General features: G+C 56.3%; 3 protein-coding genes across 7 annotated transcripts in view; 2 read left to right on the forward strand and 1 right to left on the reverse strand.

Annotated features, from left to right (window-relative positions):
* Window positions 1–44: 44 nt before the first annotated feature.
* Window positions 45–5,625, forward strand: TAF7L (TATA-box binding protein associated factor 7 like). The gene is made up of 11 exons (XM_030272936.4): window positions 45–198; window positions 1,086–1,164; window positions 1,330–1,463; window positions 1,808–1,934; window positions 2,125–2,183; window positions 3,202–3,274; window positions 3,666–3,782; window positions 3,884–4,072; window positions 4,174–4,286; window positions 4,562–4,621; window positions 5,198–5,625. The coding sequence occupies exons 1-11, from the start codon at window positions 133–135 to the stop codon at window positions 5,240–5,242; spliced, it is 1,062 nt and encodes a 353-aa protein (XP_030128796.1). The 5' UTR covers window positions 45–132; the 3' UTR covers window positions 5,243–5,625.
* Window positions 5,626–5,989: 364 nt separating this feature from the next.
* LOC100225279 (uncharacterized) lies at window positions 5,990–9,601 on the forward strand. Its single transcript, XM_041716289.2, has 6 exons — window positions 5,990–6,192; window positions 6,810–6,989; window positions 7,172–7,360; window positions 7,444–7,620; window positions 7,746–7,887; window positions 8,219–9,601. Exons 1-6 carry the CDS (start codon window positions 6,097–6,099, stop codon window positions 9,484–9,486), a joined length of 2,052 nt encoding a protein of 683 aa, XP_041572223.2. The 5' UTR covers window positions 5,990–6,096; the 3' UTR covers window positions 9,487–9,601.
* Window positions 9,602–10,583: 982 nt separating this feature from the next.
* The window catches only part of DRP2 (dystrophin related protein 2), a 30,136-nt gene continuing 20,489 nt past the window's right edge, over window positions 10,584–20,230 (reverse strand). For 3 of the 5 annotated variants that reach the window (XM_072929276.1, XM_072929277.1, XM_030272939.4), the window contains 13 exons: window positions 19,279–19,480; window positions 18,997–19,082; window positions 18,168–18,325; window positions 17,892–18,058; window positions 17,466–17,577; window positions 16,299–16,435; window positions 15,985–16,050; window positions 15,218–15,283; window positions 14,792–14,935; window positions 13,937–14,174; window positions 13,681–13,801; window positions 13,429–13,515; window positions 10,584–12,660 (listed from right to left, as the gene is read on the reverse strand). In XM_072929276.1, coding sequence (XP_072785377.1) covers window positions 12,641–12,660; window positions 13,429–13,515; window positions 13,681–13,801; window positions 13,937–14,174; window positions 14,792–14,935; window positions 15,218–15,283; window positions 15,985–16,050; window positions 16,299–16,435; window positions 17,466–17,577; window positions 17,892–18,058; window positions 18,168–18,325; window positions 18,997–19,082; window positions 19,279–19,480 — 1,604 coding nt within the window. In that variant the 3' untranslated portion in view covers window positions 10,584–12,640. The remainder of the gene's footprint in view (window positions 12,661–13,428; window positions 13,516–13,680; window positions 13,802–13,936; window positions 14,175–14,791; window positions 14,936–15,217; window positions 15,284–15,984; window positions 16,051–16,298; window positions 16,436–17,465; window positions 17,578–17,891; window positions 18,059–18,167; window positions 18,326–18,996; window positions 19,083–19,278; window positions 19,481–20,230) is intronic. The other 2 variants (XM_041716244.2, XM_072929278.1) reach the window with 1 other exon arrangement.

Below are 20,230 nucleotides of genomic sequence, written 5' to 3' on the forward strand. Positions count from 1 at the left end.
GCTCCAGCGGAAGGGGCGGCGCGCCGGGCGCGGCTTCCGCGGGGCGGCGGGGCCGGGCCGGGCCGGGCCGGGGCTGAGGGCTGCGGGCCGGAGCCTGCCCGGCGCTGAGCGCGGGCTTGTGGCCGAGCCAGGATGAGCAAGGGCAAGGACGATGCTCCGCACGAGCTCGAGAGCCAGTTCGTGCTGCGGCTGCCCCCGGTAAGAGCTCGGTCCGTGCCGGCCCCACCGAGCTGCGCCGAGCTCAGCCCGGCGGCCGGAGGGTTAACACGGCACTGCGGGAGCTGCGGCTCTGGCATGGGGAAGCAGGTTGGGTGCTCTGGGTAGCCCCTTCCCATCCTTTTGAACGGGTTGTCCACGGCCTTCCCTGGAGAGGTGCTCCTGCCACTCAGAGCAGGAGGCTTAGAGACAACCTGGAGGGTTTGGGAGGACCTTTCTATAAGGGTTTAACAAGTACTGGCTCTTTAGTTGCAGCGGCTATAGGTGCCCTTATTGCTGTTTGTTATGTGTGTAAAGCTGTTGCTGTTTTTTTGGAGCCCAGCGACAGGGCACCAGATAAACGAAAGCACAAGTTCCACCTCACCATGAGGAAGGACTTTCCATTGAGAGTGGCAGAGCACTGAAACAGCTGCCCAGGGAGGCAGAATCTCCCTCCGGAGGCATCCCAAACCCACCCGGATGTGTATGTGTATCACCTGCTTCAGGTCACCCTGCCCTGGGAGGAGGGTTGGACTGGATGATCAGTCCAGTCCCAGTTATTCTGGAATTCTGTGAGACTGTGCCCTGCGGGGACCACAGGGGCTCGGTGAAGGGAGCTCTGACTGCCCACAGTGCTGTGGAGGTCTGGCAGGTGTCTCTGTCAGGGACCTCACAGCACTGTCACAGCTGTGTCATCCGAGGGGTGTGGAGAGCACTGGGAACAGCAGAGCCACGTTAACATGGTGTTGGGAGGAGGGTGCCGTTCCCTGGGGTCTTGCAGTTGCTGTCCAGCATGTGGATGGCAGGTGTTTAAAGCTGGGTAGGTTGGGCAGAAGCCTTTGGTAATTCTTGGAGGAAGCACACCACCTCCTGAAGAATTCCCTTCTCAGGAATATGCCTCAACTGTGCGGCGAGCAGTCCAGTCTGGGAATGTCAACCTGAAGGACAGGCTCACCATTGAGCTGCACGGTGAGTGAGCTGGACCAGGACATCTGCTCCAGGCACCTCTGCCTGTCCACAGCTGAAGCTGTGCCACTTGCATCTGTTGTCCTGTGAAGTTTCTGCTGCCCAGGGCTGTATTTCCTGGGGTGGCTGTTGAGCCACAGCACTGACCTGTCCCCTGGTTCTCCCCAGCGGACGGGCGCCATGGGATTGTCCGTGTGGACCGGGTGCCACTGGCAGCCAAGCTGGTGGATCTGCCCTGCATCACTGAGAGCTTAAAAACCATTGACAAGAAAACCTTCTACAAGACAGCAGATATTTGCCAGGTATGAGCAGTCCTTCTTGCCTCCACCAACAGCTTAAGTCATTGCTCACCCTCCAGGAAAACCCTGCACACTTTGTCAACTGGACACCCATTATGACATACACAATTTCTGTATCTCACAGTATTAGCAGTTTAAAATTCCCCATTCCACTTGGTCTTTAGAAACCTCATTCCTGAAGTGTGAAATGTGATTGTCCTTGTGACAGCTTAACTGCTGCTGTATCCAGCTGAGCTGGGGGTGCAGCTGTGTTTCCCACACCCTATGCCCCCAAATCCCTTTGGCTGACATCGTGCAGTGGGCAGTCACTGTTCCTTCACATCCTTGTGTTCATGTGGGGATTCCAGATGCTTGTTTGCACTGTGGATGGCGATCTCTACCCTCCTTTGGAAGAGCAGACAGTGACCACCGACCCCAAGGCAACCAAGAAGAAGGACAAGGACAGAGAGAAGAAATTCATCTGGAACCATGGCAGTGAGTAGAGGCTGTGCCAGGCCCCTCCACCCCAGTATCCGCATCTGAGCCAGGTGCTCACAGCTACCAGGTACTGGTGGTGCTGCTGCTCCTTTCCACGGCTCTCTCTGTTGCAGAAGGGATCTTCTCCCTTCTCACACGTGCTTCTCTCACTGGGCCATCTGCCTGAAATCTGTTTCCTCTATCACAGTCACTCTTCCCCTGAAAAACGTACGGAAGCGGCGATTCCGGAAGACAGCTAAGAAGAAGGTGAGCTGCTTCTCACCCAGATGCAGATGAAATACCCAAGGGCTAGGAGGGCAGAGATGTTAGAGCTGTAACATTATGATTGGGCCAGAAGCCATGTGTTTTCTAACATTTGTTCACTTTTCCTTGCCTGAGATGAGGGTGAGGGTAGGATAGTAGATTTAAACACTTCTTTAGGTGCTTCCTCTATATTTTCCAAGATGCTCCTGAGGGGAAAGTCCTCTATGCAGAGTACTGCTGGACCTCATTCCTGTGGCTGCCTTGCCACACCACATCTCTTCCTGCTCATAGAGAACAAAGGAAGAAAGACTCACATGGAAATGAGGCTTCACTCATTCCTGCTTTTGAAGCTTAAATCTTCTCTTTATGCATGGCCCATTCCCTTCCCCAAATAGTACCACTGTCACTTCAGCCGGGGGAGTGACAACAGATGGAGCTCAGAGACTGTCTCTGTGCATATGCACAAGCCAGGCAAGGTGTTGGGGAGATGCAGCACCCTGAGGCTGGGAAGACTTGTTCTTCTCTCCTCTGAAGTTTCTGAGAACAGGGTTGAGTGTGATTTTGCATGACATTTGGGAAGCAAATTACTTGAGACATTCTTGTAGCCCACGGGAGAGATTTGATATCACTGCAGTAAAATTCCTGACTAATTTAAAAGTGAAAAATTAAGCCTTCTTTTGAGTGGGATGGGAAGGATTTGAGTTCAGTTGTTGAGTTGAGCTGACCATCAACACCTCAAGGACTTTCTGCATAGATACAAAAAGTCTTACAAAATACGTAGTATAAGCAGAAAAGTGAGAGCAGTCAACCTGCCAAGGTACAAGAAAGATGGATTGGTTTTTGGAGGGTGCATAAATTACTTCACAGTTAAATATGAGCAAATTATGAACAGAAAGCAGAAGATAAGAAAGCCTTGAAACAGTGCTCTATCCAGGGGTGGAGGCTTTGTAGTTTGTCAGCACCAGCAGCATGCACAAGGCATTTAACAGTGTCTCTGTTCTCTTTCCTCTCTCTGGCCCAGTATATCGAATCTCCTGATGTGGAAAAAGAGGTGAAGCGTCTCCTGAGCACCGATGCTGAGGCTGTCAGTGTCCGTATCCTTTTAGCGGGGAAAAGAGCTCAAGAGTAGGACAGCACATGTGTGTGACCTGGGGGTTCTGAAAGAGCAAGCTGAGCTTTGCGTGGGTGTGGGACACTGGGACATAAACACACCAGAAGCACTGATGTTTTGGAGCTTCATCTTTACCTTGTTCAAAGTTTATTGTTTCCTCAAGGTGACCTTTCTTGTGGACTGTGCTGTTGTACTGAGAAGGAACTGAAATAGTAGAGGTGAAGTCATCAGAAGGGGATGTTTCATCCTGGGTATCCATAGGTACAAGGCCAGACTGGTTGGAGGGCAGTGATCTGCCATTTTTAGCCTCTTCCATCACAACTGCATCTTCCAAGTTCCTCTTTTTCCCTTGACTCACCTGTTCCTGCTGTCAGGCTGGGAAGTCATTGCTGAAGATGAAACAAAAGAAGTGGACAACCATGGTTCACTCACCAGCCTGGACATCTCCTCCCCAGGGATGTCAGGGCATAAGCAAGGCCATGGCTCCTCAGGTGCAGTGAGGAAGGCTGTTTCATTTCTAGATGTGGTCCCTGGCAGGCAAAGGGCACTGGCAGGTCATCAGCTGTGTCTTAACTCTTTTGTCCCCAACTAGAACACGATGAACTGCGGGAGATATTCAATGACATCAGCAGCAGCAGCGAGGATGAAGATGAGAGGGATCATCACGACGATGAAGACCTGAACATCATGGACACTGAGGAAGACTTGGAGAGACAATTGCAGGACAAGCTGAATGAGTCTGATGGGCAGCAGCAGGAAAATGAGGGGTCCAACCAGATCGGTGAGTGGCCAGCAGAGCATGGCAGAACCATTGGGATGCCAGGCAGGCTGTGCTTCCCAGCTCTGCTGCTGCTCTGGGTCTGAGCTCACTCTCCCTTCCAGCCATGGGCATCCAGAAACAGATTGACAACCTGAAAAGTAAACTCCAGGAAACTCAAGACAGGAGGAAGCGCCAGGAAGATCTCATCATGAAAGTGGAGAACCTTGCCCTCAAGGTGAGAGCTCTCCTGGGTCACTTCAAACCTGTTTAACACTGGCTCACCATTAGATCCAGCAGGCTGATTTGGAGAAGCCAGGAGCCTTTGCTTGCTGGGTTAAAAATAGCTGTGATGTGGCCATACACACTCCAGCACTTCCCCATAGAGGCAAAGTAATCTGAGAAATGCGGAGACAAGGGGGTGGTTGTCACTGCACCATTTGACATGTTGTAGCAGCACCCATTCTGCTGAGAGCACACTGGTAGCTGTGGTCTCCATGTTTGTGTCTGCAGACCCGTCTCCAGGCCGTGCTGGATGAGTTCAAGCAGCAAGAAGAGCGAGAGAAGCAGCAGGTGAGGAAACTCCCACAGTGGAGTGGGAGGTACTGGGGCCCCACACTGCTCTAGGCTTGGCCTGACAGAGTTCTCCAAGTCTTCTACCACAGCAGCTGCTGTGAACTCCCATGTTCCAGGTCAGGTGGGGTTGTATCTGTTCCTCAGGTGGGGTTGTACCTGTAGTTGTATGGAGCTTCCCAAGGCAGGAGGAGATACAACGAGTAAGGTTGACTGCAGCCTTCCTTCTGGGGGAGCCAAAACTTGTCCAGAGCTGCCAGGATTGCTCCCTGGGGTAAAACACAAACCACAAACCTGTTATCACCCATTTACAAGGAGGGCAGTGGCTGTAGGGTTGTGGCAGATTTCCTGCCTGGGCAGCTCTGTTCCAGTGTGGTACCAAGGCAGGAGGTTCTCACTCTCGGATCCCTGTGGGCAGTGCTAGTTCTGTCCCAGAGGAGCCCAAGCACAGCTCCAGGCAGCACACAGGGAGAGCAGCCACTGGTGTGGGTAGAAGATGTGCAAGAAAACAAAAATGCCGGGGCTGCCCAGGGTCCCAGATGTGCCTTACTGTAACGTCTCACTCCTTCTTCCCAGCTGGCATCCCTGCAGGAGCAGCTGGAGTCCCTCATGGAGAAGTGAGAGGTGGGCCTGGGTCTTCGTGAGCAGAGCTGGAAGTGGTGGTCACCTGCCACGCTGAAGTCTTTGCTTTAGTTGCACACTTCTGCTGCCACATGTGCTGCTGGGCAGTGGTAGAGGGCCCATGTCCTGACCTGATTTCACATCCACTGTGCTGGCTTTGGCTGGTGGAGCTAAAGAATTGGACCATGCCTGTGAGAGCAGCCAAAACGACAGATTTACTATTAATAGTCAGCACTGGCCTCCCCAGGACAGCACGGTGCTGGTTTCTGCATCTTACTGAGTCTCAGGCTTGTTGGGCTGTGGCCTCGTAAGAGTTTGTTCTTGTGTTTGAAGAATGCTTATATCTGCAAACCAAACTCAATAAAGTTTCCTTCTCAACCCTGGTCTGCTCCTTCGTGGTGTCACAACCACACAGCCCCTGGCAGGGAGCCATGCCTGGGCACCTTTGGTGGGACACTGCTGGGTTCCTTCCCCAAAGTGCTCTTCATGGAGCTAGGTCAAAAGTGCTGTCACTCAGTGGGAGGAACGAGACCCTCCTGATCAGGGAGTTCCTGTAATTCCTCACAGACTGCAGGCAAATCCCAGATTAACCTGACAGGGTGGGAAGAGGATTAGAAGGGTGGTTACAGAAAGCAGCAGAGGACACCAGGGGCTTCAGCGAGTGTGTGCTGGGAGAGGACACCCCTCTCACAATCCAAGAGCAGGGGAAGAAGGCTCTGCCCCCAGCACAGAAAGGAAAAGGTCAGCAGGAGCCCTAGAAGATGTCCACATAGTCAAGAAAGAGTCACCTAAGGAAGACGTGGAGCTCTAGAAGGTCCAGAGTGTGCTGGGGTGCCTGTGACCTGTGAGCAGCCATGGAAGAAACCTACCTGCTGAATGTGGAAGGGGTCAAAAAGAAGATTCTGCATGGAGGCCGAGGGGAGCTGCCGAAGTTGCAGGATGGGAGCAAGGTAAATTGTCTGGGTTGTTCCTCCAGAGGCCTGGGGGAGGGAGTGGGTCTGACATCCCTGCCCATTAGAGTTCACAAGCCCAGTTCCAGGTCTGGGGAAGAGTGAGAGCCCTCACAACAGGGGTGCAGGAGGGGCTAGTTTGGGCACAGGCAACCTCATTCCTCACAGTGACAGCTGGCAGTGCCCATGGCCTCACCTTGTACTGGGCCTGTGACACCTCCTCCCCCGGCACTCCTAGAGCTCGGCAGCCCCGGTGGGCTGCTGAAATCTGCCAGTCCTGCTACATGCCAAGCAGGAGTGAGTTGTGCCAATGGGTTGTTCCTGGGAGGTTCCCCGGCCTCTGATCACTGTGGGTTCCACCAGGTCCTGGAGCACACTGGGAGAGTGCTCTCTGCATGGGGTTATAAGGGGGGATCCACAGGGAGAAGCGAGCTGCAGCATGGACGGATGTTGACATTCAGCCACCTGCTGTCTCAAGTGGGCAAGAGGCAAATCTCCTGCTGTGGAGGGAGAGCTGCCAGTCAGATCAGCACAGTGCTGGGAGCAGGCCTGACCCCACAGCTGAGGTCATGCTGGCTGCCCACGGAGTCTCACCGCTGGGCCCTCTCTGGGGCCAGTTCACCTTCCACTTCCAGACACTGAAGGATGACTTTGAGCGGACGGTGATCGATGACAGCCGGGAAGCTGGCATGCCCATGGAGATCATCGTGGGCAAGATGTTCAAGCTGGAGATCTGGGAGACACTGCTCAGCTCCATGAGGATTGGGGAGGTGGCAGAGTTCTGGTGCGACGCCATTGTGAGTGAAGGGCCCAGAGATGCCCACTTCCCTCCTTCCTGCAGAGCCAGGACACAGCAGCATGCATCCATGCCTTGTCTGGTGCAAACACAGGGTGTCACTTGGCCTCAGCACCGAGGGGCCGCCCCAGACAAGGGGGTGCAGCCCCCCCAGGGCTGAGCGGGGTGCTCCCCTCCTTGCAGCACACAGGCATGTATGCCCTGGTCTCCAGGGGCATGCGGAGGATTGCGGAGGGACGGGACCCCCTGGAAGGCCAGAAGCACCGCTGTGGTATGGGCAACATGTTTGACTACCACAGCACGGGCTACGACGACCTGGACGAGCTGCAGCGGACGCCACAGCCTCTCATCTTCATCATGGAGCTGTTCCGGGTACAGGCGATGCTGGGATGGTGGGGATGGCTGCCAGAGTGGGAGCAGCTGGGAGAGCCGCTCAGCTCCTCCTGCTTGGGCAGGTGGAGGACCCCTCAGCCTACAAACGTGACACCTGGGCCATGAGCAAGGAGGAGAAGCTGGCAGCAGTGCCCGTGCTGCACAGCGAGGGCAACCGCCTGGTCCTGCGCAGGGAGTTCGCACAGGCGGCCGCCAAGTACCAGGAGGCTGTCATCTGCCTCAGGAACCTCCAGGCCAAGGTGAGCAGGACCAGCACCTCCCCATCCCTGCCTGGGTCACACCTCAAAGGGCACAGCTGTGTGCCTTGGGTGCCTGGGAGGGGATGGACACAGCCACGAGCTGCCCTGGCTTGCTTGGGGGGCAGGAGAAGCCATGGGAGGATGACTGGCTGAAGCTGGAGAGCCTGGTCACACCGCTGGTGCTCAACTACTGCCAGTGCCAGCTGGAGCTCGGCGAGTACTACGAGGTGCTGGAGCACACCACGGAGCTGCTCCAGAAGCACAATGGTACCTGTGCCCTGCATCCCACCCCCTGCGCCCATGGCTCCCAGGGACTCCGTGCTCTGAATCCCTCACCCGTGACACTGTCCCTGTGCCTGTGACAGTACCTGTGTCACTCTGTATCCCGGTTTGCCCCACCGCCCCATCCTGCCCCTTCCCATGACGACCCCTGCACTCCCTGTGCCCCGCTGCCCACAGTGCATGGCCCACGTCTCCCTGCATCCCTCCTGGTGCATCCCCCCCACACCCACACGTGCCCCACGTCCCCTGGTCCCCGGGGGTCTCCAGCTCCATGGCCTGAGCTGCAGGACCCCCTGAGGGCTCTTCTCTCTGGCAGACAACGCCAAGGCCTATTTCAAGCGGGCCAAGGCCCACGCTGCTGTCTGGAACGAGAGGGAGGCCCGGGAGGATTTCCAGCGCGTGGCCCACCTCGACCCCTCCATGGCGGCTGCGGTGAAGAAGGAGCTGAAGCAGCTGGGGGAGAGGATGAGGAAGAAGCACGTGGAGGATCGGAAGCGCTACCAGGGCCTCTTCCAGTCGTGCCAGGGCCTGAAGGCCCGTGAGGGGCAGGAGAGCAGGGAGGTGGGTGATGGGGCACCTCAGGGCGAGGCTGGGCTCCGGGAGAGCCCCGGGCACGGGGAGCAGGTAGAGGAACAGCCCAGGGCTCCCCAGGCAGAACAAGGGACCCCCAGGGCTGGGGGTGAAGGGGCAGCACCAGCAGGAGAAGAAGCCCGGGGAGAGCCTGTGGGAGAGGAGGTGGAAGGGAGGGATCGGGCAGCAGTGGGGAAAGAAGAAAACCTGGGCACCTGTGGGGCAAAGCCAGAGAGCCTGGGAACAGAGGAGGAAGATGAGAAAAAGGAGGAGAGGGAAGAGGAAGAAGAGGAGGGGAAAGAGGAGAAGAAAGAGGAAGAAAAAGAGGAGAGCAAGGAGGTAAAGCTAGAGAGGGGAGCAGAGAAAGAAGATGGAAAATTGGAAGAGGAAAAGGAGGTAGACAAGGAAGAAAAGGAAAACAAAGTAGAGGGAGAAGAGAAGGTGGAGAGGAGAGCAGAGAAAGAAGATGAGAAATTAAGAGAGGGAGAAGAAATAGAGAAGGAAAAAGAAAACAAAGGAAAAGAGAGGGAGGAAGAGGCAGTAGTGGAAGGGGAGAAGGACAAAGAGTGTCTACTAGCAAAAATGGAACAGCCTGAAGAAGGACAACGTGGGACAATAGGAGAGACAAAGGCAGCAGGGCTACTGCAGGGGTTGGAGCAAGGAGGCAGCAGAGCAGAGGGAGCTGGCACAGGGAGTGAGACCCAGGCTCAGGCAAAGAGAGCCCCACATTTGGGGCCTCCCAGCGAGGGGCTGGGTCCAGCTGAGGGGCCCCCAGAGCTGGAGGATAAAACATCTGGGGAGGCTCTGGGAGAGGTGAGCTGCAGGGAGCAGGGAGCAGCCAGGGGACGAGAAAATGCTGGGGAAGGCAACATCTCCCTAGAGAGCTTCACCCCTGGGGAAGATGAGGAGCTGGGTGAAGGGGCAAAAATACCCCCATGCCCCATAGCAGCCGGAGAAGGGGGTGCTGCACCCCTGGAGCAGTGCAGCAAAGAGCAGGACTGTGACCAGCCCTGAGCAGGGTCAGTTCCCCTGCTTGGGGGAACAGCTGCCAGGCCACTGACAGAGGCACAGCACAGGCAGCAGGGCTGCTGTACCCAGAGAGAGAGCCCAGGGGCTGGGGACTGGCCCAGCAGTGACATGGGAACAATGCTGTCCTCACCCTGCCACCACCCTGCCCCGACTCCCCGGCTCCAGCGCCTTTCAGCTGGGTGCCACCGAGCTCTGCTGGCTGAGAAATAAAAGCTCTTCCCTGGCACCATGGGCTGGATTTGTTCCTGAGCGTGACCAGCTTCCCTGAGCACAGCCCACACCTCCTGCCTTGCCAGTGGCACATGGATGGGGCAGCTTGTGCTGCTCTCCAGAGGGGTGGTCAAGGAGGCTGCATTTCATCCCCTTTAAGCTCCTGAATTTCTCCTGTGTGAGTGTCCCCACACTTCCCTGCAGTGGCACCGTGTCAGGCCTTTTCCCAGCACTGCCAGCCCTGCCAGGCACGGGTGAGAGCAGGTCCAGCCCAAATTGTCTGTCCTGGGCAGGTTTCACCATCAGCCAAGTCTGGGCAGGGGAGAGAGCCCAAGAGCCCTTGGCCTTACCCTGAACTATTCTTGTCTGAATCCCTTATTGTGCCACAAAGGCACAGCAAACATTAGCAGCACTTGGGACTGAGGCACCCAGACACCTCTGGGCACTGAAAACTTCATGGAGCTCCAGAGAGAAAGGAGGGAGAGGACTGCCTTGCCTGCCCAGCATCCCACTGCTGTCTGCCTCCTGCCTGGGGCTGAAGGATTTCCTACAGCCAGAGTTCCTGGGGGAAAGAGGGACTGTCCCTGCACAGCCCCCATCCCACCCCTCAGCAGCCACATGGCCTGAACAGAGAAGGGCTGGGGAACTTCCATCTCCTCTTGTTGGAAGAGGATGAAGATGGCTGGGGGACACAGCTGTGTCTGGGGGTCCTGGGGCTCTGCTCACAGCTCTGCTCTGCCTCGAGTGGTGTGGACAGGCAGGGTGACAGTGCAGGCTGTGTCCCAGCAGCCCTGCAGGAGCAGCGCCAGCGTGGCTCAGCAACAGGAGCTGACTCAGCCCAGATGCACGGATAGAAGAGGCCAGAGCACTGATTCAGGAATCAGTATAAATACAAATTTATTCTCTTTCCAGAGCAGAGATGCCACAAAGCAGTGAGGACAGCAGCACCACAGTACATAGTTACCAGAGCATTAGCCAGCCTGCTCCCCTCCCTGACACATCCTGGCTCCCAAACACAGCCCAAGCATCCAACCTGGCCACCTCTGCTCCCCACACCTGGCACTGGGGCCAACAGCTCTGGTCCCAGAGAATTCTGCCCTTTTTCTTCCTCCAGTGCCCCCCAAGGCTGTATGCTCCTGAGCACACTCTCAGGCCAAGCCTCACTCTGCTGCTCCCCACGCTGCTCCCATCCTGCCCCTGGGATAACAGAGGGGTCCAGCTCTGTCTCACAGGCTGGCCCGGTGTCCCTCTCACCCACAGCCTGACACAGCATGCCAAAGCCACCCGAATTCCACCACACTGCCCTCCTGCCACTCACCTGGCCGGCACAGGGGACAGCAAGGACAGCCACCCACGCTGCTGCCAGCAGCCACCGGAGCACTACCTGCTGAATGCCCCGGCTGTAAGGGCTCACACCACCTTGTCCTTGGGGTGGACACTGCTCCTCACCTCTGCCAACAGCCCAGAGCCAAGCCCACAGCCCTGGGCTGCCCTGGTCACAACCTCCCCGGACAGCTCAGCACCGTGTCCTGTCCCTGCCAGCAGCAGCAGCCCTGGCTCTGTCCTTGCCAGCCCTGTTAAATGGGATGTTTCACCCCGGTGTGCAGCCCTGCCCTGCCCCGAGGGGGCTCAAGCCTCTCACCTCTCCACAACCCGTGGCTCCAGAGCACCAGGGCCATGCCAGCCCCCGCTCTGGGTTACCCTGCAGCACCTGACTCTGCCTTTCTCGACATACCACGGCACAAGACAGCCAGCCCAGGGACCCTGGGCACCCGAGCCACCACCCCCGGGCTGCCCAGCCTCCCTGCACTGCCCCCGGGACCGCTGCCAAGGAGGGCTCCAGTCCAGCCCTACCCAAAGCCGGTCAGCAGCAGGGCAGCTGCTCCCTGGGGCAGCACCAGGTGCCCTGCCTGCCCTGCTGCCCGCCACTCTGCCACGCACTGGCATCCAACCAAGCGGCCTCGGGGCTGGGGTACGGCTGGAGAAACCCTCCCTGCAGCAGCTGAGGCTCCCCAGGCGAGGAGCTGGGTCTGTGCAGGACTCTGCCACGGCAAAGGCACAGATCCCCAGGAAACCAGGCAGGATGAAGTACCTGCTGTGGGTCCAGCCCTCACTGAGCTCCCTCACAGCAGCCCTGCAGCAACAGCAGCAACAGGGAAGGTGCTGGTTCCCCTGGGAGCAGGAGTTGGGCTGCTCTGAAAGTGAAGGGCAGCTACACTTAAGGTATTAGAGTTTAATAGAGTGAGTCCATGAGAGTATTTAAGTACAGTATATATATATATATATATAATATATAGAAATATATGCAAATTAAACAATAAGGCTCTGTTATAAAGACCCTCTGAATATAAGGCTACTAGCTGGGCTGAAGCTCTAACATGGACTCAATCCCTACTCCATAAACCTCACAGACTCTCTCCTGGTGGTATGTGCCTGGCTGGCTGCAGAGCCCTGGGTGGCAGAGTTCAAACCATAAGGCTGTCAGCTGGTTACTGTTATAAAGAGTTATTTTAAAAATTGTGTGCCTCCAGGTGTGTTTTGGTGCCCATAGACCTGGAAGCTCCTGGGCACGAATGAGGAGTGGGATGCTGAGCTCTGTATCCCCCAAGGGCTACAGGCAAAGGCAGCAGCCCGTGGGTGCCAGGGGAGACAGGCAGTTTCATGGCTTCAGTTCTTTCTTCTGAACCATCCCACCCAGGCTTGGACACTGCAGCCCACTGATGAAACCAGCCTCCTGGGGAGCCCACAGTCCCACTCCTGCATGACCTATGTTCCCCTGAGATCTTCTGGAGCTGGCAAGCATCCTGTACCACCAGCTCGGAGGGAGACTGTGTGAGGTCTGCTGCAGCACAGGGAGCATGGCAGGGAGAGAGGGGAAGGAAAGCAGCCAGGTAGCTGGTTAGGAAAAGCCTCTGGCTCACAGGAGGTGTTAGATAAGGGAGGTCATACCTGAAAGAGAAATAGACAGGTCAGGAAAACAGGTCCCAGTGCCACCTGGTTAGAAGGGGGCTGCTGCAGAGCCAGGAGGATCCTGCTCAGGGATGGCAGAAAGCGGGCACAAGTCTGCATGGGCAGACCATCACCTCCTGTTAGTGCTGGCACCAAGCAATGCCTCCTTCTGGCAGCCTGAGCAAGACACCAAGTGCTGCTCCTACACTGGAGCACAGAGGGAAAGAGCAGAATGACCAACACCAAAACCCACTGAGTGAATGGAGTGCCATCCACATCCCCCAGGTCTCCATCCCTGATGGAAAGAGCTGTCCATGAGCAGCCAGGAGAGCTTGCACCATTGCTTCCATCTCATAGGCTACTGGGGCCTCGACCTCTTCTGCAGAGGGGTCTGGACAGGGCTGAAGCCAGGAGGGGCTCAAAGCTCGCTGCAGGTGGTGCTGGCAGGTCTGTCCATCCTCACAGTGGGAGCCTCAAGGGGTGCAGGTCCTGAGCAGGGCAGGAGGCTGCCTTGCAGCTCATCACAGGGGCGTTTGGTCTGTGCTCTTGGCAGCTCTGATGGCCTCTCCTTGAAGGTGTGAAGCCTCCTCCTCCTCCTCTGCTCCCAGGCCACACACCCAGCCCAGCAGCACTGCAGCAGCAAAGCTCTTGGCTGAAGCACTGCAGGTCATCAGCTGCTGCAGGGAAGCTGGGATCGGGGAGGGCTCAGGGGAAAACCTCACCTGAGGGAGCAGGAAGGAGCGAGCAAGGAGGATTTCCCTCAAGTACCTCGGGAGGTGGGGAAGGCGCTCCGCAGCTTCTCCATTATGTCTTCCAGGCACATGCTGACTTCCTGGGTTTTGGCTTCCACCTCATCTGCAGTGCAAGGAGGGCAGGTGCGTAGGAAAAGGCTCTCTGGGCATCCAGCAGAGAGCCAGGCTGGCTGCCAGCATCTCTGCTGGATGGCAGGGTGCAGGCAGCTTCCTGCAGCATGGGAACGAGGGAGAAGGGCCAGGAGCTCAACCCAAGCCCAAATCTCACCTGCAGTTTCAGTGTCAGGGGTGTTGTGCTCTTTCTCCTTTGCCTGGCTGCCTTCTGACTGATGTGGAGATGAAGCCAAGGAGGAGGCTGCTGAACCATTGCCTTCTGACTCTGCTGGAGGCTGGAGTGAGAAGAGTTGTTGTGGGAAGGTTGTCATGACCCTCTGCCCTTGGCTTCCCCTTCTCTGCCCATCCCCTTTGTGCCATTGTCACAGCTCTGCTGTGGCAAAGCCCACCCCATGCTTGCTCTGAGCTACCTGCAGCAGCAGCTCCCTCAGCCTGTGCAGCTGTGACTCCAGCTGCTTGTTGTGGTCCTCCAGGATCTGCATCCGTGTCTCCAGGCGGCTCTTGTGCTGCCGCAGGATTCGTGCTTCTGCCAGGAGCTCCTCGTTACGTGGGTCTTGCACGGATTCAGGTGAGCCTGTGGCCAAGCTTGGGGACTCCACTGCCTCATCATGCTGCCATTTCAAACGTCTCAGCTCTCCCTGGAGGATCCTGCAGGGCAGCCCAGGTCAGCATCCCCTCAATCCTTCCTAGAGACTGCTGGAAATACCCGGGAGCTGCACACTGGGGGTGGCCCACAGCTCGGACAAAGCTTTGTCATTTGTGAAGCTTAAGAGCCAGGATGCTGCACTGCAGAATGGCTTGTCTGTGGCTCTCCCCCACACAGGGGCTTCACAGATATGCAACCACTTCCCAAGAGACTGAAAACAGGGGCAGGGAAAGCATCACCTCCTCCTGAGCTGGTGTGCCCTGCCTAGAGCCTCACCCTGGTCCAGAGCAGCAAAACCACTGTTCATGAGGGTCTCAGGGACAAGGACAGGGTGCCCTGGGCTCACTTCAGCCCCTTTGGGGTTCAGGAGGGACCAAGTTCTGTGGATGTAGGAAGGAATATTTTGGGGAACAGTCCTCCCTCTTCCTTGGAAAGCACACCCTCACTGTGTTTTAGTGCTCAGCTTAGACACCCTCCAAAACTGCCCTCTCAGCATCTGCAATCCCCACCTCCAGACCCAGCAGCATCCCCTGGTTCCACTCTGAGCTCTACAAGACTCTCCAGTCCCCTCCCCCTCTCAGGCTATAGCCCCCACTTTCAGAGCTGCCCATGTCTCTACCTGTTTTCATCCTCTAAGTGGGCCAGGACTCTCTCCAGCTCTCCCTTGTCATCCATGTTGAGGCCTCCTGGAAGCTGCTGGCTGCCCCCAGGCTCTCTGTCCGTGATGGGGCTGGAGTGGCGCAGCAGGTACTGGTCCTCATCCCTGTCCCAGCAGGTGGGGAAACACCTTCATTAGCAAAGTCACGGGATTTGTGTGCCTTTGGGGAAGGACAGCACGGAGGGAGGCAGTTTCATGGGGGAGCTCCTGGCTGCTCCAGGCCTGGAGCTCAGAAGGGGCTCAGCATCCCTGATGTTTGTTGTGCTCAAGAGACTCTCACTCAATGGGACTGGGAAGGAAAGCATTTCTGTACCCTGGCTAGGCATGGATAGAGCCACAGGAGCCCTGACTCATCAGGAGGTGAGAAGAAAGGAAAGGAGAACTCACAGGCTGTCATCAGGGGACAGGCTATCACTGAAGAAGGAACAGTTCTGGCTTTCCATCTCTGCAAGCCTGGAGGGAAGAGAAGAAGGCTGAGATATGGTCAGAGACACCCCAAATGTCTGCTCAGCTACTTTCAGCAGGCCCTGTAATTGCCCTCTCTGCAGGGTGTCCCACCTAGCCTGCACCTATCTGTCCTTCTGCACAGGCTCTGGAGAGTTTTGCCTTTTCAAAAACCAAAATACACTGCTGCTCTGGGTATAAGTCTCTAGAATAAAGGGCTGGTGCTGTGCAGTCGGCTCAGTCTCTCTCTCACAAGCAAAGGAAAGGGATGCAAGAATTCCAGCTCCAGCTTAGGACCTGAGCTAAAAGTACAGGCTTCCTGTACCCCTTGGGTCCTCACAGCAAGGGCAGAGGCACTATAAACCACAAGGCAGCAGCAGGGGGAAGCTGGCAAACAGCTCTGGTGAGGACACAGGGCAGAACAAGACACTGAGGGATGTGCCTGCTGAGAATCCATCCAGCAGCTCATACTGGGAAGAGCAGGACAGCACGGGAGGGCTCCTGCATCACCGAGACATCTGCTGTCAAATGCATGGTCTTTGCTGCCAATTTACACAGCACCAGCCACGTCTCAGGCAGGTTTGCCTGGCTGTGCAGCGTGCTGGGGCCGGTGGAGGGGTCTGGGACCATCTCTCTGCCCCAAAGCCCCCCCAGTCCCACCAGGGTTGTGCCCCACGCCCCGGCAGGGCAGCAGAGCCCAGGGCTGGTACCTGCTGGCAAAGTGCTCGATCCGGGAGTGTGTGTCGGCATGCGGCAACATCGGGGAGGAGGCAGGGCTGCAAGAAATGCACACTGCTCAGCAGGCTGGGCAGACTGATCCCACCTGGCTGAGAAGAGGCAGGGATGGGCTACAGAGAGACGGAAATCTCCATTCCTTCAAGAACAATGTGGCATATCACCCCCAGAGCGAGTGCTCCTCCAGTCCTTCCCCAGGAGCCCTGTATGAGCTGAGGTGCTCTTTCCATCCACAGAAGCCATGTCTCATTCTGGGCCAAAAGACATAACCCAGGCACAGCCAACTCACGTCTCAGAGAAGTCAGCCTCGAGCACAGACTGGACGGGCAGGTAACCTCTCTGTGGGTGCTTGCTGAAGTACTGCTTGGACCGAAACTTGTTCTTCAGTGTCGTGGCAAAGTCTCTCATGTTCTCACTGGATGTGGTCTGCAGAGACACAAATATAACACAGGTGCCTGTTTAATGAAAAGTGGGGGACCACAAGCTCAGCACCCACAATAAGATATCCCCTCATGCTGGGCATTAGCTCCATGGGGAAAGAGGCAGATAAAACTGAGGATGCAAGGAGGGCACACAGCAGATCTGTGAGTCTGTCCTGGGGCCTGGCACAGGCCAAGTTGGGCACTGGGGGCCATGCATCCTGCTCACCATGTGTCCCAGGTTGAAAAGCAAGATATATTCACTTGCCATCTGTATAGTGGGCAGTTTTTCCTTATCCCTTCCACAACCAATCCTCTCTCAGGGGAGACATCTGCTGATAATGGGCCACTGAATGTCACTGCATGACTGATAAGAACTAGAACATCCCACTGTGAGATGCTCCGCCCAGAGGGAGGAGCCAAGCATTACTACCTGGATATAATCTCGAGTTTCTAAAACACCAGCACAGCTTTTTCTGCACTGGATTTCCCAGAGGAACAGCTGCCTCTTCCACTGCAGGAAGCCTACACCTTTTCTACAGGATCACTGCTCCAACAGAACCACACCTGACACTCCAGGAGGACTGCAGCCACAATTCCCAACTGGACTGCGGCCAACACCCTGACCAACAGGGTGTCAGGTTGTATTCTGACTCTGTCAGTTTGTTTTGGTTTATTGCATTGTTTATTTTATCTTTTTATTTTCTTCCCTAATAAAGAACTGTTATTCCTGTTCCCATATTTTTGCCTGAGAGCCCCCCTTAATTGCAAATTTATAACAATTCAGAGGGAAGGGATCTACATTTTTCTATTTCAGGGGAGGCTCCTGCCTTCCTTAGCAGACACCTGTCTTTCCAAACCTAGACATCATGAGCCCCAGAACAGCAGGGACACAGGCAGCCTCCAGCATGCAGAGGGTACAAAACTACACAAGGGATCCACTTGTGGGGCTGCACCAGCCTAAACATCATAAGGCTGCTGCCATCAGTGGGTCCTGCTCTGGGCCAGGGCCCTCCCAGGCCAGCCCAGCTCCGTACCGGGGTGTAGTACTCCATGATGGGGTAGTGCAGCTTGTTGCCCTTGCTGGCTCGCCCAGTGAGGAAGCAGGTCTGGCAGATATCCACATTGAACTGCTTCAGGCTCCGATACCTGGAGAGGTTAAGAGGCCATAGGGAAGCACTGGAAATCATCAAAACACGTGTTTAAAGCCCAAGGAAAGGTCAGTGGGAGGGGACAGAGGTGGCCTGAGTTGCTCTAACACCCCAGTGAACCACAGTGCTGATGGCTGAAGTCCCCAGGAAAACACTCTGCTCCTTCCCCTTAGCTGGCGCCTGCTCTGGCCTGCCAGGAACGCTGCTGGCTGCAGAGCTCCAGGCTCTCCCAGGAGCACAGAGTAACTCAGCTCTGTCCTGCAGGACAGCACACACTGCCCTGGGGCCAGGGTCCCATACCACAGCCCTTACCTGAACCCCTTGATGGGGCACTGCCGGCAGACGGAGCACTTGGTCTGGTGCTTCACCTGCTCGGCCATGGCCACCCGGTGCAGCACCGCCAGCCACACCATGGACTGCGGCTCCAGGTTGGCCCACTCCAGGAACTGGGATGCCTCAATGGCAGACTTCCCATTACTCTGGGGAGGGAGAGGAAGGGACTGCTCAGAGCTGGGCCGCGGCCACGGTGGGGTGCAGGTCCCCAGCACAGCTGCTGCAGACAGGCGAGGGCCGCGGCCCTGCACTCACAAAGCGGAAGCAGCTGCGGATGCTGGGCTCCACGTTGCTGCCCCCGAACGCCGCCACCTCGCCCAGCTGGCGCGGGACCTGGATGGCCTCGTGGAGCAGGACGCCCAGGTGCCGCTGGTCACACAGGCCCCCGGCGTTTGCCACTTGGCTGAAGAGATCTGCGGGCACACAGACACACAGCTGACAGTCCAGCAGCAGGCAGGCACGGGGAGCAGGGCGTGGGTCACACCAGGGACCCCCCGACTGCCTCCAGCACAGAGCTCAGGCACGAGGAAAAACCTGAGCTATGATTAAATAACTTCTACCAGTGTCCTTCCAGTTCATAATAACCAGTTGAGTGTCTTCATAAGATACACATAATTTATTAATCAGCCCCAGCTAGCCTGTCCTCTACGAATCAGCCTAATCCCTTCATTTAAAACCTTGGTGCTCCCTGTGCTACACAACATTCCCCTCCACAATATTCCATGGTTAAAATGCAGTGAGGAAAGCAATTTGCCTGAAAACTACTTCCCCCCGCCATGACCCTGTGGTATTTTCCTTCTGGAAAGCATTGGATAACATTCCAGTGTGCCTTCTCTGCACTGCTCCTTACAGTGCCATGTGAGCAAGATCACTGCAGCACCAGTCAGTCTACAAAAACACCTCCTAATTTCGGTGGCGTAGGCCCAGGGAGGGAGGGAGAGGTGATGATGCAAGCAGCTTAGTCACTGCAGGAAAGCTGTTTCTTTGCTCTTCCTGGGCAAAGAAGGGCCAGGAAACAAAACCACTCCTGCTTTCCAGGGGTGAATTCCCACCAGATTCTAGGGGAGGCAGACAAGGGACTCACACTGGAACTTCTCCTTGACCTCTGTCCCGCACAGACACGCGATGCCCGTCTTGAAAGAGAGAGCCCTCATCTTCCCACTGCGGCCGCTGCAGGACAAGATATGCACAGGTTTGCAAATGTTCCAGAGTGGGTTTTTTAGGGCAGGGGGGGTCATCAAGGCAAGCACACCCCAGGCAGCCTCCCTCAGAACCTTTGTGCAGCACTGCCAGCTGGAAGAGCAGCACAGAGGTTTCCTCTCAGGCCTGGCAGCCCCACAGCTCGGGGACACTGAGGCTCAGGTACCTGTCAAAGACATTCAGCAGCCAGTTGAGGCTCATGTCCACGCAGAGGGGCACGTTGACCAGGATGCCCCGCTCCTCCTCCAGCCGCTCGTAGAGGGCGGTCAGGCAGTGGATCACCTCCACCACGTCCATCGCCCGGTCGCTGGGCTGCAGGTCGTGCTCATTGAAGATTTCCAAAGCCGTGGCCAGGGTGACCATGTCCACTGCACAGAAAGCACAGGCAGAGCAAACAGGGGGAACGAGGGGAAATGAGAGAGGGGAGAGTCAAAAGGAGAGAGATGCCGCCCTGCCCAAACCTGGGGCGGTGTTAGTCCCCACTGTGTTGAGAAAGATGCTGGAAAGGATGGGTGCAGCTCCTAGAATTTCTCTCCTGCCTGTAAACTTCTCCCAAAATACCACAAATCCACCTTGAGCCACCGTTCTCTGTGACCTTCCTTCCTCATTTCTGTGTCGAGCCATGGCCATGAAAATGCTACCCATGGAAGGCTCTGTGCAGAGCCCAGTGCTGGCCTTTCTGCACATGCCAGGTCCCTGTGGGGCTGGTACGGGGAGATGAGGACAGACCCTACAAGCACCTGCCCAGAGGTGGATCAGTCCTGTCTCCAGCTCTGGCAGGTGAGGCAGTTAAGGCACAAACCCAAAGCAGGGCTAGGACAGTGTGAGCTGCCCTGCTTTCAGATTTCTATGGCTGCAGGTTGTACATGCTACTGTGTTAGCAACCAGCAATATTTTTTTCCTGAAAGTCTTTCCATCTTTGAGACCTTTTATGTTCACAGTACCCAGGAGATTGTGTGCCTTTTCCAGACTGTAACTTCACTCTGTGGAAAAATCCTCCCTTCTCCTGTCAAAGCTGCTACACTTGCACTGGGAAGCCCCAGTTTCCATGCCAGGGAGTATCAGTCCTGCCCACCCTCGTGTCCACACTGCCCACGGCTGCATATGGCTCTGATCTA

Source organism: Taeniopygia guttata, chromosome 4A, assembly GCF_048771995.1.
Source record: "Taeniopygia guttata chromosome 4A, bTaeGut7.mat, whole genome shotgun sequence".
NCBI classification, from domain to species: Eukaryota; Metazoa; Chordata; class Aves; order Passeriformes; family Estrildidae; genus Taeniopygia; species Taeniopygia guttata.

Coding starts and splice junctions, on each gene's coding strand:
- LOC100225279 (XM_041716289.2), top strand. CDS start 6,097: ATGGAAGAAACCTACCTGCTGAATGTGGAAGGGGTCAAAAAGAAGATT. Junction 6,193..6,809: donor AGTTGCAGGATGGGAGCAAG/GTAAATTGTCTG, acceptor CTCTGGGGCCAG/TTCACCTTCCACTTCCAGAC. Junction 7,621..7,745: donor TCAGGAACCTCCAGGCCAAG/GTGAGCAGGACC, acceptor CTTGGGGGGCAG/GAGAAGCCATGGGAGGATGA.
- TAF7L (XM_030272936.4), top strand. CDS start 133: ATGAGCAAGGGCAAGGACGATGCTCCGCACGAGCTCGAGAGCCAGTTC. Junction 1,165..1,329: donor GCTCACCATTGAGCTGCACG/GTGAGTGAGCTG, acceptor GGTTCTCCCCAG/CGGACGGGCGCCATGGGATT. Junction 3,275..3,665: donor TGCTGAGGCTGTCAGTGTCC/GTATCCTTTTAG, acceptor TCCTGCTGTCAG/GCTGGGAAGTCATTGCTGAA.